Source organism: Hemitrygon akajei, chromosome 15, assembly GCF_048418815.1.
Source record: "Hemitrygon akajei chromosome 15, sHemAka1.3, whole genome shotgun sequence".
NCBI lineage: Eukaryota > Metazoa > Chordata > Chondrichthyes > Myliobatiformes > Dasyatidae > Hemitrygon > Hemitrygon akajei.
The window spans coordinates 51,416,216-51,431,106 of record NC_133138.1 but is presented as its reverse complement, the minus strand read 5'-3'; the positions used below and the strand labels follow the sequence as shown (position 1 = coordinate 51,431,106).

Here is a 14,891-nt window from a genome sequence, read left to right as displayed (position 1 = left end):
ACATCACTTCAAATGTTATTTCCATAAATTAATGCTGAGAGCAGACTAGACTTTAACAAAATACACTAATACGAGGATATGAAATGTAATTACCCCAATTGGATAGCAATGTATTGTAGCTCAAATGTAAAAACCATAGGAATTCTATGAGTCAACTAACAATTATTATTATAAGTCAGTTCAGCACAGTTTGGTCTGTGAAATGCTTGAAACACAACAGAGTTTGGCTGGCATGCAGAAGAAAGGGAAGCAATTTGTGTTTGTATATTTCAAAAACAATGTCTTGCCTTTATTCTCATCTTTCATTGCTATAATCCTCCTTGCTTGAAAAAATATATTGACACAAAATCAAAGCAGATTGAATTATAATTTGTTATACTGGATAATATTTACAAGATCATAAATAAAGATTGCTACCAACTATAGCAACAGCTTTATTGGCAATGACATCAGATTTAATTTAGATAATAGTGTTGAATTACAAGGCACAATATTTTTAAAGTTGTGCATGAATGCTTGAATTTTTATGAACAATACTAGAGATTAAAATTTATAGTGGCTCTGTTCTTACAGGCAAATGTGAGCAGTTCTGATCAGCATTTTCCAGTTAGATAGAAGCAAATCTGGGCCTCTGGCATTTTTGCTTTCAAATAGGAGTCCCAAACTTAATGCCAGATTCAGGACCCCAAGTTTGTACATTTGCTCTTGCATTGGATTACAACAGTAAACTTCAAATCTGTTGCCATTTACCAAAATTTACACTAGAATAAACTGTTGCAGGGTCTGAGATTGTAGGGCTGTGGCTAACACACACACTTTTAAATTACTTTTGTTAAATGTTTTCAATCATTTATGACTTTGATGCGTTTAGTTCACATTATTTTCTATTTTTGTAATGAATCAGTGTTAATTTCGCAAATCATTTATTTTGATTTAAGCAGTTTTTGGATGGCAGAGATGCTTACAAATTAGGAAATGACTCTATCAATGACAGCTTCGACAACCACAAGGCCAGGGCTGGGAAGACTCAGTGCAACCACTGCAAAGCTATTTGTAAGGAAGGACCACAGAGAGCTCTCGCTGCCCCACTGCACACAGAGTCTAACAGCTTCTTAAACATGTCATGGGTACATTCGTTAAAGAAAAACACATGAGTGGCTTTTTTAGAGTATGCATCAATTTGGTGGTGCAACAAACTTAATGGGAAAATAAGTATTAATTTCCCGTAATTTTTTTTAATAAATAAAGTTTTTTTTTTTAATTTAAGAGTGGAATTCGTAGTTGTCCATCTGACAAATTTTTCATTTTGTTTGGGGGCCTGGCTTCCTCACTGCTCTTCCAAACACCCTGCCACCGTTCAGGCCAATCTTTCAAGCCCAGTGCTTCAAGACCTAATAAGCTAAGTTGAGGACAAACTATAGGTGCTGATTCCGAGCAGTCAGTTGGTCCAGTCCAGTAATATTTAGCCCAATATAATCATTCAGATGAAATAAATAAAACTTCTGAATGCCTATAAAGACTTGCAATTGACTGACCTTTAATACTTCTACCTAAATGTATTCTCTGAGTATCCAATAAAATAGATGTGTATTTTAATACCAAAGTTCAAAGAACATTTATTATCAAAGTACTGTACATACATGCCACCATATACAACCCTCAGATTCATTTTCTTGTGGGGATACTCAGAAAATCCAAGAAACATAATAGAATCAATGAAAGATCACACCCAACAGGACAAACAACCAGTGTACAAAAGACAACAAATATTGCAAATATAAAAACAAACAAACAAACAAACAAACAAACAAATAAATAAATAAATAAATATATATATATATATATATACATACATACAAACAAACGAACAATTAATATCAGGAGCACAAGATGAAAAGTCCTTGAAAGTGAGTCCATAAGTTGAGGGAACAATTCAATGATGGGGCGGATAAAGTTGAATGAAATTATGCTCACTTATTCAAGAGCCTGATGGTTGAGGGGTAATGACTGTTTGTGAACCTGGTGGTGTGGGTCCTGAGGTTCCAGTACCTTCTTCCTGATAGCAGCAGTGAGAAGAGAGCATGGCCAGGGTGGTGAGGATCCTTGAAGATGGATTCTGCTTTCCTGCGACAGTGCTCTGAGTAGATGTGCTCAGTGGTGGGAAGGGCTTCAACGATGATGGACTTGACAGTATCCATTATTTTTGTAGGATTATGAAAATACATATTTTTGTAGAATATGAAAATAGTTGATTAATGAGCAAAGATTTACATTTGGAGAACATTTTATGAAAATGAAATAAGAGTGTAATATCTCACTTGTAGGTAATTTTATTAAAAAAGCAATATATTTGCAAGCAGATCAAATTCTACTGAATAATTTTAATAAAAACTAAATTGTAAATGAATAATTTGCAGGAGAAATCTCATTGACTGAACTGTACTTGTGGTGTATGCTCACTTCAGTTCTTTGTGGAACTACCTTCCATGTTCCTCATACTTAACATCTCAGGTGTTTCCATAACCAAGTACCAGAAGTTAACTCTCCAGAATGTTTCAATAATGGCTTCATATCGCTAATGATATTAAGAACAACTTTCTGCAGCTCCCAAAAACAGAAAAGTGCAATGTGCTCCATAATCAAACTGCAACTGTTAATTGCAACGCAGGCAACATGTTAACTTTGTGCTGACTGCTCATTTAAATGATTTTAGCATTCAGTCAGCACTAACAACACTCATCAATGCCTGGATGCATCAGCAGAAGCCAATAACTTGAGTGGCTAGCTACAGTTAAATCTAACCAAGGATACTTAAAGCAAGCTTGTACATTTGATCCTTTTAGTTTTGCATGCTGTAAACCTGACCAGGGAAATACCTGAACAAAAATAGCTACATTGGAAAGATGGATTTCAAAATGTCTAGGTGCTGTACTGAAGCCTCAGGTGGAAGAGATACAAATTAGAAGATGGATTGTATTTGCAAAGCCAGTCAGACATAAGCTCTGAAAACAAGATTAGTAGATAACTCTGGAATTCAATCCTGTGAGTCAATCAGCAGGAATATGGATGCAACCCACAGTCTATTCAATTACCTCACAAGTGTTTCAAGCTCAGTAAATGTTACATTCTAGTGTTATATTTTACCATCTGTACTACTGGCTCAGACTCTTCTCAAATCACCCCCCTACACCTCTCATCTAACAACAACTGCAATAAATTTATTCTTTTACTTAGAATTCAGATACTTCACTCCAACTTCAAATGATGCCACATTGTTAAATACTTAAGTCTAAATTTCATAGTTTCCACAGTTTGTTATCTTCTAGTTCCTCCAGCATTTTGTGTGTGTTGCTTGGATCTGCAGATTTTCTCTTATTTATTGTCTTTGATGCTATTGCTCTTTCACTGATCCTGTTTACAGTTACTATTCTATAGATGTGCTGAGTATACCTGCAAGAAAAATAATCTCAGGGTTGTATGTGGTGACATGTATGTTTTCTGATAATAAACTTTACTTTGAACTGTGAACATAGTTGAAGCATACTGTTAGCTACTCAACTGCATCCTCCTCATTAACTCCACAGGACTCACTGGTACATTGCTATCTCTTGCGCATGACTAAGTGATTTACATTTAGCAAGAAGAGCTAATTTGAGTGGACATGTCCAATCCGCTATTGAGGGAAAATGGAAATGGCCTTCACATCAGAGACAGTGGCCTATACAGAATATGTAGAGCACTCAGTATAAAACTATATTATTAAGCTGGAGCTACAATGTAGAAGACCAGCCTGTATACATACAGTAAAGAAGTGGTGATGGTTCCTTTTAATTGTACTGGTGGATAGATCTTCCGGCTGCCCAGTGTATATTCAGTTATGTGAGGTCAAAAGACAACATTAGCTAGAGCGCTAAGCTCCAAAACTACAGCAGTGGCATCAGCTCAGCACTACACACTGATTAACATCATGAGGTTAGCATCCAATCTAAAAAGGCAGTCAGTCAAGCCACTTCAAGCATCAGTCCCTTATATGAATTGCTGCTTTAAGAGCTCCAGGCATAACTGAGCTGAATTCACACTATGTGTGTGACTTCGTAAATTATGCACGACATAATTCAGTGGATGTTCACAACACGAGTAATAATGCACTCTATAAGGTCGTGTCCACTTTGATTCACTCCACAAGCACGCACAGCACCGGGGCTGACACCTTGCAGTTTAAGCATACAAAGCACACACATGCATGCACACATATACCCCAACCTGCAAAACTTCTTCACAGGTCTATCATGCATACAATCTTGCTGGGAAAAGTTAATGTACTTACACAACTATCTAACAATGATAAATCAACACAAGAAGGAAACTTGAAAATCAAATCCATGTTAGAGAACTGTATGACATTACTACAATACCACAGGAAATATGTCCTATATATTATAATGGTATTAGTTTATCAACAGGACTTCCTCTAATCTCATCCTACCCTAGATTTTATTTTGCATTATGTCTGTCAATCAAAATTAGGATTTATAGTTCAATTTTTAGATTAACTATTTGTCAAAGAATACCATTTTATTTTTGGTTAAATCCCCATAAATATAACAGAGAAATGGAATTAGCACCATGTGGACACAAGAGACTACAGATGATGTAAAAATAAACTACTGGACGAACTCAATGGTGAAGCAAAATCTGTGGTATTGATGTTTTAGGTTAACTCCCGCTAGGTTCCTCCAGTAGTTTGATGCTTTTCATAACATTATGTAATTTGCCAGGATTTTAAAAATGTAGCATGGACAAAAATTAATTTTATATTTCCTCAGTACAGTAATCATAAATACAATAAATATCCAGTTAAGATTAGTGCAATATAATTTTTTACATCAATTATATATTACACCACAAAAAATAAATAAATTAAATCCAAATTTATCCGATCAGTGTTTCCGATGTAACCAAGAAATCGGTACTTTTTTACATTCTACTTGGTCTTGTTCTAAAATTCAACCTTTTTGGACAAATTTAAGAGTTTTATTGGAACAAATTATTGGAACACAACTTCCACATAATCCAATATTATTTTTATTAGGTGATATTGAAGGGATAAAATCGAAACCCAAATTGAATAAATATCAGAATTTATAAAAATTGCACTGGCAGTAGCCAAAAAGGCTATTGCAGTTACTTGGAAATCGGATGCATACTTAAGTATAGATCGTTGGAAGAATGAAATTTCCAGCTGTATTCCACTTGAAAAAATTACTTATAATTTAAGAGATAAATATGAAACATTTTTGAAAATTTGGCGCCCTTATTTACAAAAGACAGGATTAAATATATAGGTGCTCTGAAGATAAAATAATTGGTTATTTGAGGAAAAAAATAAATATATATACTAAAGTTATTACGAACTCCATGGAGCATGTGGGGATCTTCCGATATCCAGGCACTCTTTCTTTCTTTCTTTTTCTTTCTTTTTTTTCTATAGGGATGTTAGGGGGGAGGGGCTAAGGGGAGGGGGGAAAGGTATATTTTTTAATATTTTTTTTTCTTTCTGTTATTTTTGAAAACTCAATAAAAAAGTTTTTTTTTAAAAAGTACAGTAATCATTCTTATTTGAGCAAATATTTAATAATACCAGCCAACATACTTGATATAGTGCCACGGTATTTTAAAACCACTATTCTAAGTCAACATAAAACATAAAATGAAGAAAATAATGCAAACCAACAATTCAGTATAATTCACAAATAAATGTATTACATTATTTAACTTTTAAAACATCACAAAATGTAATATCATTATTAATAGAAGTTTAAAAAAACTTATTTTCTATTTTGTAAGTTCTCCATTTAAAGTAATTTTTTCAATTCTTCAACTTTCTCCCTCTCACAATTTCTCATTTCTGCTGCTAGGTTAACATTATGTTTTAGGTGACTGTCCTGGAGTTTATAACTTGGCCTATGTGAATCTTATCTTTGGTTTTCTCTATGAAGGGAATACTAGTGTCAGCATTTTGTTGTACAATATTAGCTACTGAGTGAAAACTAAAAATGCATCAACTTAATCTGCAGGGTCACAGACCTTTCTTTTGATAACATAAGCAGTCACTGTCTACCTTTATAAATTAAACAAAATGGAAGCAAAAATATATGGACACATGGATGGATGGATAAATAAATTACACAATTTATGGTGCTCAAACGATAAAGATATGTTTGAGAAAGAAACACTGTGGTACTGTTACCCATGAATGAGATAAAATATATTCTTAATAACCTAAAAAAGTATTCAAAGTATTAAGACCTTACTCAATTTTAATAAACCTCATTCTGTATTTTAAGTGTATAGATACAAAACAATAAAACAAGAAATGTACAATGCATGAAATAAATGCCCAGAAGGCATTGCATAGGCAACACACACAAAGTGCTGAAGGAACTCAGCAGGTCAGACGGAATCTACGGAAATGAATGAACAGTTGACTTGCTGAGTACATCCAGCATTTTGTGCATGTTGTTCTGCACTCCCAGCATCTGCAGAATATCCTGGGCTTATTATTGCATCAGGAACGACTGGGTAGCTGTGTGCAATGCAGTTCTGTGCCTATCGTGTGAATACACACACTGGCCATGCATTATTTCAGAAGTCACAGACAAAGCATGAATTACCAGCACAATGTCCAACTATGGGAAGAGCTCTCTAAGAGCAGCCACTCTTAAGATGAAATACTATTTAAGGTAGCTTGAGTGACCCACAGTTAACATGGCTGATAAAGACACAAAGATGTTCCACTTTCCTGCTGCTTAAATGGACAACACAGCAGTAATACTGAAGATTCAGGAAGAAAGAACAAGGTGTTTATTTATGGCTATCAGTGTTCCTGTGGACAGTTTGATGATTGATGAGGGAGTGGAGATCAAAACATTGTTGGAAGAGGTGAAAGTGATTGGTGGTGTGGGAGAGTGATATGATCAGAGGCTGTGGCAAAATTTTGTGAGATCATGATACAGATAAAGGAAGAAAGATTAGAGGAAGAGCCAATTAGTAAATAACTTAAAAGGAGGCTATCCAAGTCAATTTCCCACCATAGGCAGAGGTACACCCAGAAATCATGAGGCTGTGAAGCAGTCTGCGCAATATGAACCAAGGTGGATTGTGAGTGAATAGAGCATTTTAGATCAATGAAACCTTGTTGCTCCCAATAATATTCTATGCAAGCATTAAACAAATGGGTCAGCGGACTGCAATCACTGGTTAGATGGAATGAGTTGCTGAAAACAGCTCACGTGTCAGCACTATTTAACTCCGAATCTCACTTACTCCTGATGCATCTGGGGAAAATCACTTTCAGTCCTTTAACACTGGACTGTAGTATTATATAACCAATTTCAAGGCAGAGTATTTCACCTACATGTCCCAAACAATGCTCATTAAGTTCTGGAAAAAAAATGTATCCTGGTTCTTCACACCAGAACCCTGAGCACAAAAACCTAGTCAGCTGTTCAGGCAGAGTCTAAAGAGGTGGTGGGTCGATCAACAGCTGAAAAAATGTACTGATATGTTAATGATGCAGGGATGGATCATTTAACAAAACAATTCTTGATGAAGAAACCATCTCTGAAATGTTAACGACTAGTACATCAACACCATTTGCAGCATTTTGTCATTCTCTATTGGATTTCTGTCCTTGTCAGTTATTAGTTTTGTTTTGTTTCATTTAACAATTGTATTTTGTATTCATTTTTCTTCCAGTATTGTCTTTTTCTTGCTGCTCCTGATTCCTTGCGGCATGATTCACTTTCTTCATTGCTGCTATCTAAAAAAACACCAGGTTCTTAGAGCTGCACCATGGGCTGAGGGGCCTATACTGTGCGCTACTGTTCTGTGTTATATACTCCAATCACAAACAAGAGAACATCTGCAGATGCTGGAAATCCAAGCAACACACACAAATGCTGGAGGAACTCAGCAGGTCAGGTACATCTATGGAAAAGAGTACAGTCGATGTTTCGGACCAAGACCCTTCATCAGGACTTATGAAGGGTCTTGCTGAAGGGTCTCGGCCTCGACTGTACTCTTTTCCATAGATGCTGCCTGGTCTGCTGAGTTCCTCCAGCATTTTGTGTGTTTTGCAGTGTTATATACTGAACGTTTCATTTATTCCTCTGGAGCATTATTTTAGATTTCTTGTCAAAGTTTTAATAACCTATTATAGCAAATAACTTATGTTGCTCAGACAAGTATATCATGAATTAAACTTACAAAGCTGTCAAACATTATGCTTTCATATATGAAAATACCCTCAGTTAATTCTGATCTTTCACATGATAATGAAATTTGTATTTGATATTGTATTTGATACTTTGGCATATTTGAATCATTCTCTTTGCTTTGCAGATGGCCAAACAGAATATTACAAAGGTACACTTTAATTGCAAAAGTCATTAGACTACCTTACATGGCTATCATCCTTACAGATACATTTTTATGAACAGGTTTGTGAAATCAGAAGGAGCTAGCAAGCTGAAAAGGAAACCATCTGTTTTTTGTTTACAATAATGAAAGCATATATGCAATTTAAGCAATATTTTACAATATCAGGATATTGTAAAATACCTCACCTCTGCCCCTCAACACAGGTGTCCCTCAGGGCTGTGTCCTAAGCCCCCTCCTTTACTCTCTGTATACCCATGACTGTGTCGCCAACCACAGCTCCAATCTGCAAATTAAATTTGCTGATGATACTACATTGATTGGCCTAATGTCAAATAATAACGAGGCAGCCTTCAGAGAAGAAGTCATCACCCTGACACAGTGGTGTCAAGAAAACAACCTCTCCCTCAATGTCGCTAAAACAAAGGAGCTGGTTGTGGACTAGAGGAGGATTAGAGACAAGCTAACCCCTATTGACATCAATGGATCTAGGGTTGAGAGTGTGAGCAGCTTTAAGTTTCTCGGCATACACATTACTGAGGATCTCACGTGGTCTGTAGATACCAGCTGTGTGGTGGAAAAGGCACAACAGTGCCTCTTTCACCTCAGACGGTTGAAGAAGTTTGGTGTGGGCCCCCAAATCCTAAGGACTTTCTACAGGGGTACAATTGAGAGCATCCTGACTGGCTGCGTCACTGCCTGGTATGGGAACTGTACTTCCCTCAATCACAGAACTCTGTAGAGAGTGATGCAGACAGCCCAGCGCATCTGTAGATGTAAACTTCTCACTATTCAGGACATTTACAAAGAAAGCTGTGTAAAAAAGAGTCCAAAGGATCATTAGGGATCCGAGTCACCCCAACCACAAACTGTTTCAGCTGCTACCATCCGGAAAACAGTATTGCAGCATAAAAGCCAGGACCAACGAGCTCCGGGTCAGCTAATAGACACATCAACATGTTTAAGACTAACAGCAAGCTGATCATCACATCACAAGCAACATCCTACTCCTTGCTGTGAAAGTGAGAGAAATTATGTTTCCCTGACCAGCAATCTGGCAGTCTTATTTGCAACAGCCTTAATTGTGCTTTAACTTAAATAACTAACTAAGGAACCTCATGGGTAACTGTAAAGAATCAATCAATGAACCCTCGTTGTCAGCAATGACTCTACTGAAAGCAAGTTCATCATAAATCAGAGGCTTTGGGTTCAAGTCCCACTTCAGTGAACTCAACATTAAAAATCAAGTGCTGGGATAGGTAGATTCCAAGCTGCTATCTTTTGTTCGAATTACAGCAAATTACAGAGTTGTCCAAGTGTCTTGGCTTCGAATGACATCACAGGAAAGTCATTGAAAAATGTTTCCTTCATTAGAAAAGTAATGATACTTTGAAAGTGCATCCATGGTTTTCTAGCATTTTTAGCATAGCAAGATCATAGAAACATAGAAAACCCACAGCACAATACAGGTCCTTCAGCCCACAATACTGTGCAGAACATGTACTTACTTTAGAAATTACCTAGTGTTACTCCTAGCCCTTTATTTTCATAAGCTCCATGCACCAAGCTCATAAAAGTCTTTTTAAACATTTTCTCTTATAAGTTTCTATTTTTTATTTTTACTTTACCATCTGAAAGCAACTTAACTATCGTGGAGCAATTGAATAGACAGTATTTTAAACTGTGGAGGTGGTGAACTGACCAATGTGAGGTGAATGTTCAAAATAGTTTCTTTTATGTAAAATCTTAAACAAATGTGTAAATTTTGAAAAAAAATTGGCTCTTGATTACTCAGTTCATATTTTATATGCTGTTCAACGGTTCTTATTTTCACTAAGTCAATGGTGGTTGTTTACACACACACTAAAAATTCGATCAATAAACAATAAAAGTAAGCAGTTCATACTTCCTGAAAAGAATAAATAGAATACAGCAAATACGTAGGAAATCCAATTTTGTGCAAAATAGAGGGCTTGTCAGCCAGAAAAATTATCTTTACAACACCCATAATGATAAACAGGATACTAAAACCAATTTGCCTAATAATGCAGTCCTGCACGTCCTAAACTGTAACTGCTTAGTTATTATGCTATTGCATTCAATGGGATGGGGGGGGGGGGGGGTGAACCAGCGCCAATATTCAGCAAACCCGTCTAACGAGACACGTAAAGATTATCGCATTCTGACGTCGTTTACCCTCCAGTATAAAGGATTTTTTTTCTCTGGTAATCAGATTTCAATTAACTCCACAGTGCCTCGTGTTTCCATAAACATCCCGACACTGAGCAATGTGGAATGCACAACTGCCACAAAGGTAATCCCAATCCCACCGACTCGTTCCACTCATCGCTGCCAATCGTTGTCTCATTCCGATATAACCAAGTACAACATTCGTACCATCAACAAGCGGGTTCTTCCAAAATCTCTCTTCCCCCCCCCCCCCTTCCCATCCAGTTATAAACAGGAATCTGCAGTAACGCCTATTGCGTGGATGTTCTGAACGCCAGGGGAGACCTTTAAGAGAGGGAATCACCCACACACTCCGAAATGGACGTTGTCGCGAAGCCACTGCAATAAAACGCATATTCCACTCGGGCGGTGTCTTTAAATGCGGAAACCAAAATAAACGGAAGGCTTTATCATAAATAAAACAAGCAGAAAACGAGGTCACTGCTCTTGTTAATTGTAAAATATGTAGCCCAAATCTATTTTTGCATGCGTTGACCAAGTGGCTTGCGTGGAGATCAGCAGCAGCCTTTTGGACAGCGCCAGTCTGCTTTGAAAAATCTAAATAATTATAGTTGGCAATAGGTGGGAAGGTTGACTGGAATAACAGCAAACGAGCGACACCCATGCTCAAAAAATAGGGATAATTGTAACTAACAGAATTAGAGCCTTCACACACCAAAGCAATACCTGTCACCGCGATGAAATTTAATTAGCAAACGAAAAACATTCAACGGCTAGAACATTATTTTTGCAACGATTCTCTTAAAACAAGACAGTGAGATGGAATGCTATATGCTTTTTTTCTCTCTCTCCAAAGGTTCCCAACGATCTGCATGAGCTCCCAATGCTTCCACAGAACGGTGTCACCATCATCACATATGTATTCAATTGTCTGAAATTGTTCTCTAGCTATGCATTCATGTTTTTTTTAATCGATGGTGCATCTTAACGTTGGCGTGTACTCACATTTTACCATCCTTTCCGTGGACGATATATTAATGTCATTGTTGGACATCTTCATGAGCGAATGCAATGGGTTCAGGCTGGCTCCGTTGTCCCGAGTGCAGCGTGCGGTAGGCTGCAGTTGCTACAGCATCACCCGGGCAGCGCTGCTCTGCTCAGAGGGAGCGAGCGAGCGGGCGAGGGCGGGCACGCGCGGCGGCGGCGTCGGCGGGGCGTGCACGCGCCGCGAGAGGCGTGGGAACGAAAAGCCCACGCGCGATCGCGGCGGCACCGCGCACGCCCAGAGGGGCTCGGGCGTCACGAGGCGCCGCGCTCGCAGCAGCGGAGCAGCTGCAGCGGCGGCAGAGCGCCCGCTCGGGGAACTCCCACGCAACTGGTGCCAGGGTCAGCCTCATACTGCCCTCTCACGGAGGTACAGGGATACCCTCTGTCCTCCCCCCCCCCCCCCACCACCACCACCGCCACAGACACGCACGCAGTCACACACGCACAAACATACAATGGTGATATTGTTCTTGCATTGTCACGAGCAAGAAGGAAAATCCAAATGAAGTCTGAGTAGCTGATGCAAAAGTACATGGGAGAATCTGCAATAAAATGCTCAGTAAACAAGACTGGCTGGTCGCGCTTTGCATCATATCTGTTGAAATAGGAAAGAACGATGAGGGGGCGGGAGATGTCAGTTTTGGCAGCATATGTTGGGAGAACATGCATTAATGTTTGGGTGGTGGACTTTCGATAATTTTCGCTGTATTTTTTAATAAATGTTGAATTCTTTATCGAATAGCATTTTAATTTATTTTGCTGAAACGCTTTCGCGAGAGATGTAGCACGCAAGGTGAACTCTGATCTCTGATGTCTTATCAGATGAGAATCTCTGGCTTTTGTTTTAGTTTCAGATTACATTTCGAAATTTATGTAGGAGCTACCTATGCGTGGGAATAAAATTTCTGTATACTTTAGTTCAAATAAAAAGGAAATTAATTACAATTTTTGTATATCCTCCAAATGACATCTAAATGATTATAAATGGTAATTAATTCACAACTGATTTCCCGATGTTATTTGTGGATTTGTTCAAATCCTGACATCTGCACTGTTCGTTTTAACTACTCATTTATTTGTTCAGTTTAATTCAGTATGTTTCAACATCAACATGTACATTTGCAGACATCCCACCCTGCAAAACTCATTTCAGGGAGGTAGCACCACCCCCCCGAACCCCATATTCCCCCCCCCCCCCAGTTGACCTCCAAGAGTGTATGTATACAGGACATTTGATTATGAAAGGACACAACAGTTTATTTGATCACATATTGAAACTATTCTCACACACACACACACACACACACACACACACACACACACACACACACACACACACACACACACACACACACACACACACACACACACACACACACACACCTCAATCATATTGTGATCACTGTCTCCTAAGGGTCCCTTTATCTTAAGCTCCCTAATCGCCACAGGTTCATTACATAACACTCAAACCAGTATAGCTGATCCCCCAGTATGCTCAATGACAAACTGCTCTAAAACGCCAGCTCATAGGCATTCAACAAATTCATTCTCTTCAGATCCATTACCAACCTGATATCCCAATGTACTTGCATGTTAAAATTACCCATGACTGTCATAACATTGCCCTTTTGAAATACATTTTCTATTTCCCATTATAATCTGTAGTCCACATCCCAACTGCTGTTGGGAGGCCTGTATATAACTGCCATCAGGGTCCTTTTACCCATGCAGTTTCTTAACTCAACACACAAGGATTCAACAGCTTCCCATCCTATGTCACATCTTTCTAATGATTTAATGCCATTCTTTACCAGCAGAGCCATGCTACCCCTCTGCCTACCTTCCTATCCCTCCGACATTCAGCTCCCACTGCAATCATCCTCCAGCCATGATTCAGCAATGTCCACAACATCATACCTGACCATCTTTAAAAGTGCAACAGGATCATCCACTTCATTTCTTATATTCCGAGCATTGAAATATAATATTTTAATTACTTTATTTGCTATCTATTTTGATTCTGCATTCCTAATGCACTGATAATCACACTGTTGGCTGCAAATTTGTCCTTTCATCTGCCTGCCCTTCCCGACAGTCTGACTTTATGCTATCTTTGTTTTTTTAACCATCCATCCTATCTTGAGTCTCTTCACTTTGGTTCCCAATCCCCTGCCAAGTTTGTTTAAACACTTCCCAACAGCTCTAACAAACATGCCCATAAGAATATTGGTCCCCCTTGGTCACCATCGATCCTCAAAGTTGCTGCATAGGAAAGCATATGATTGCACATGATGTGTTGGTCTTCAATAGTCAGATGACTGAGATCAAGAGCTGTGAGGTAATGTTGCAGCTCTGTAAAATCCCGGTTAGACCACACTTGGAACATTGTGTTCAGTTCTGAAGGATATGGAATCATTAAAAAGGATGCAGAGAACATTTACCAGGATGTTGCCTGGACTACAGGGCATGTCTTCTGAACAACAACACACACAAAATGCTGGTAGAACACAGCAGGCTAGGCAGCATCTATAGGGAGAAGCACTGTCGACGTTTCGGGCCGAGACCCTTCGTCAGGACGTCGACAGCGCTTCTCCCTATAGATGCTGCCTAGCCTGCTGTGTTCTACCAGCATTTTGTGTGTGTTGTTTGAATTTCCAGCATCTGCAGATTTCCTCATGTCTTCTGAAGATAGTTTGCGCGAGCTAGAACTTTTCTCTTGGGAATGAAGGAGAACGAGAAGTGACTTCATAGAGATGTACAAGATGATAAGACACATTGGTAGAGTGGATAGCCAGAAATTTTCTTCCAGGGCAGAAATGGCTTTGGGACATAATTTTAAAGTGATTGGAGGAAACTATAGGAGGTGATGTCAGAATTAAGTTCTTTACACAAGAGAGTGGTGGGTGCGTGGAACAACTAGCTGGGGTGGTGGCTGAAGTAGATACATTAGGGGCATTTAAGAAACTTTTAGATACGTACATGGATGACAGAAAGATAGAGGATTATGTAGGAGGGAAGGATTAAATTAATCATAGGATAAAAGGTCAGCACAGCATCATGGGCCAAAGGGCCTGTACAATGCTGTAATGTTCTTTGTTCACTGAAATATTAGATCTATTAGGAAGACATCAATGGATGTTGGGAAAGAGGTGAAGTGAGCTGCAAAGATTTAGGTTACTTTTAACTCAAAGGCCACAGCTCAGGACATTCCAGAG

General features: G+C 38.5%; 1 protein-coding gene across 3 annotated transcripts in view; it reads right to left on the bottom strand.

The window, feature by feature from the left end:
* LOC140739349 (protein phosphatase 3 catalytic subunit alpha-like) overlaps window positions 1–11,817 on the bottom strand; it is a 414,361-nt gene extending 402,544 nt beyond the window's left edge. Inside the window, exon 1 of one of the 3 annotated variants that reach the window (XM_073067568.1) lies at window positions 11,635–11,817. In XM_073067568.1, coding sequence (XP_072923669.1) covers window positions 11,635–11,689 — 55 coding nt within the window. In that variant the 5' untranslated portion in view covers window positions 11,690–11,817. The remainder of the gene's footprint in view (window positions 1–11,634) is intronic. The other 2 variants (XM_073067567.1, XM_073067569.1) reach the window with 2 other exon arrangements.
* Between the last annotated feature and the right edge of the window lie 3,074 nt (window positions 11,818–14,891).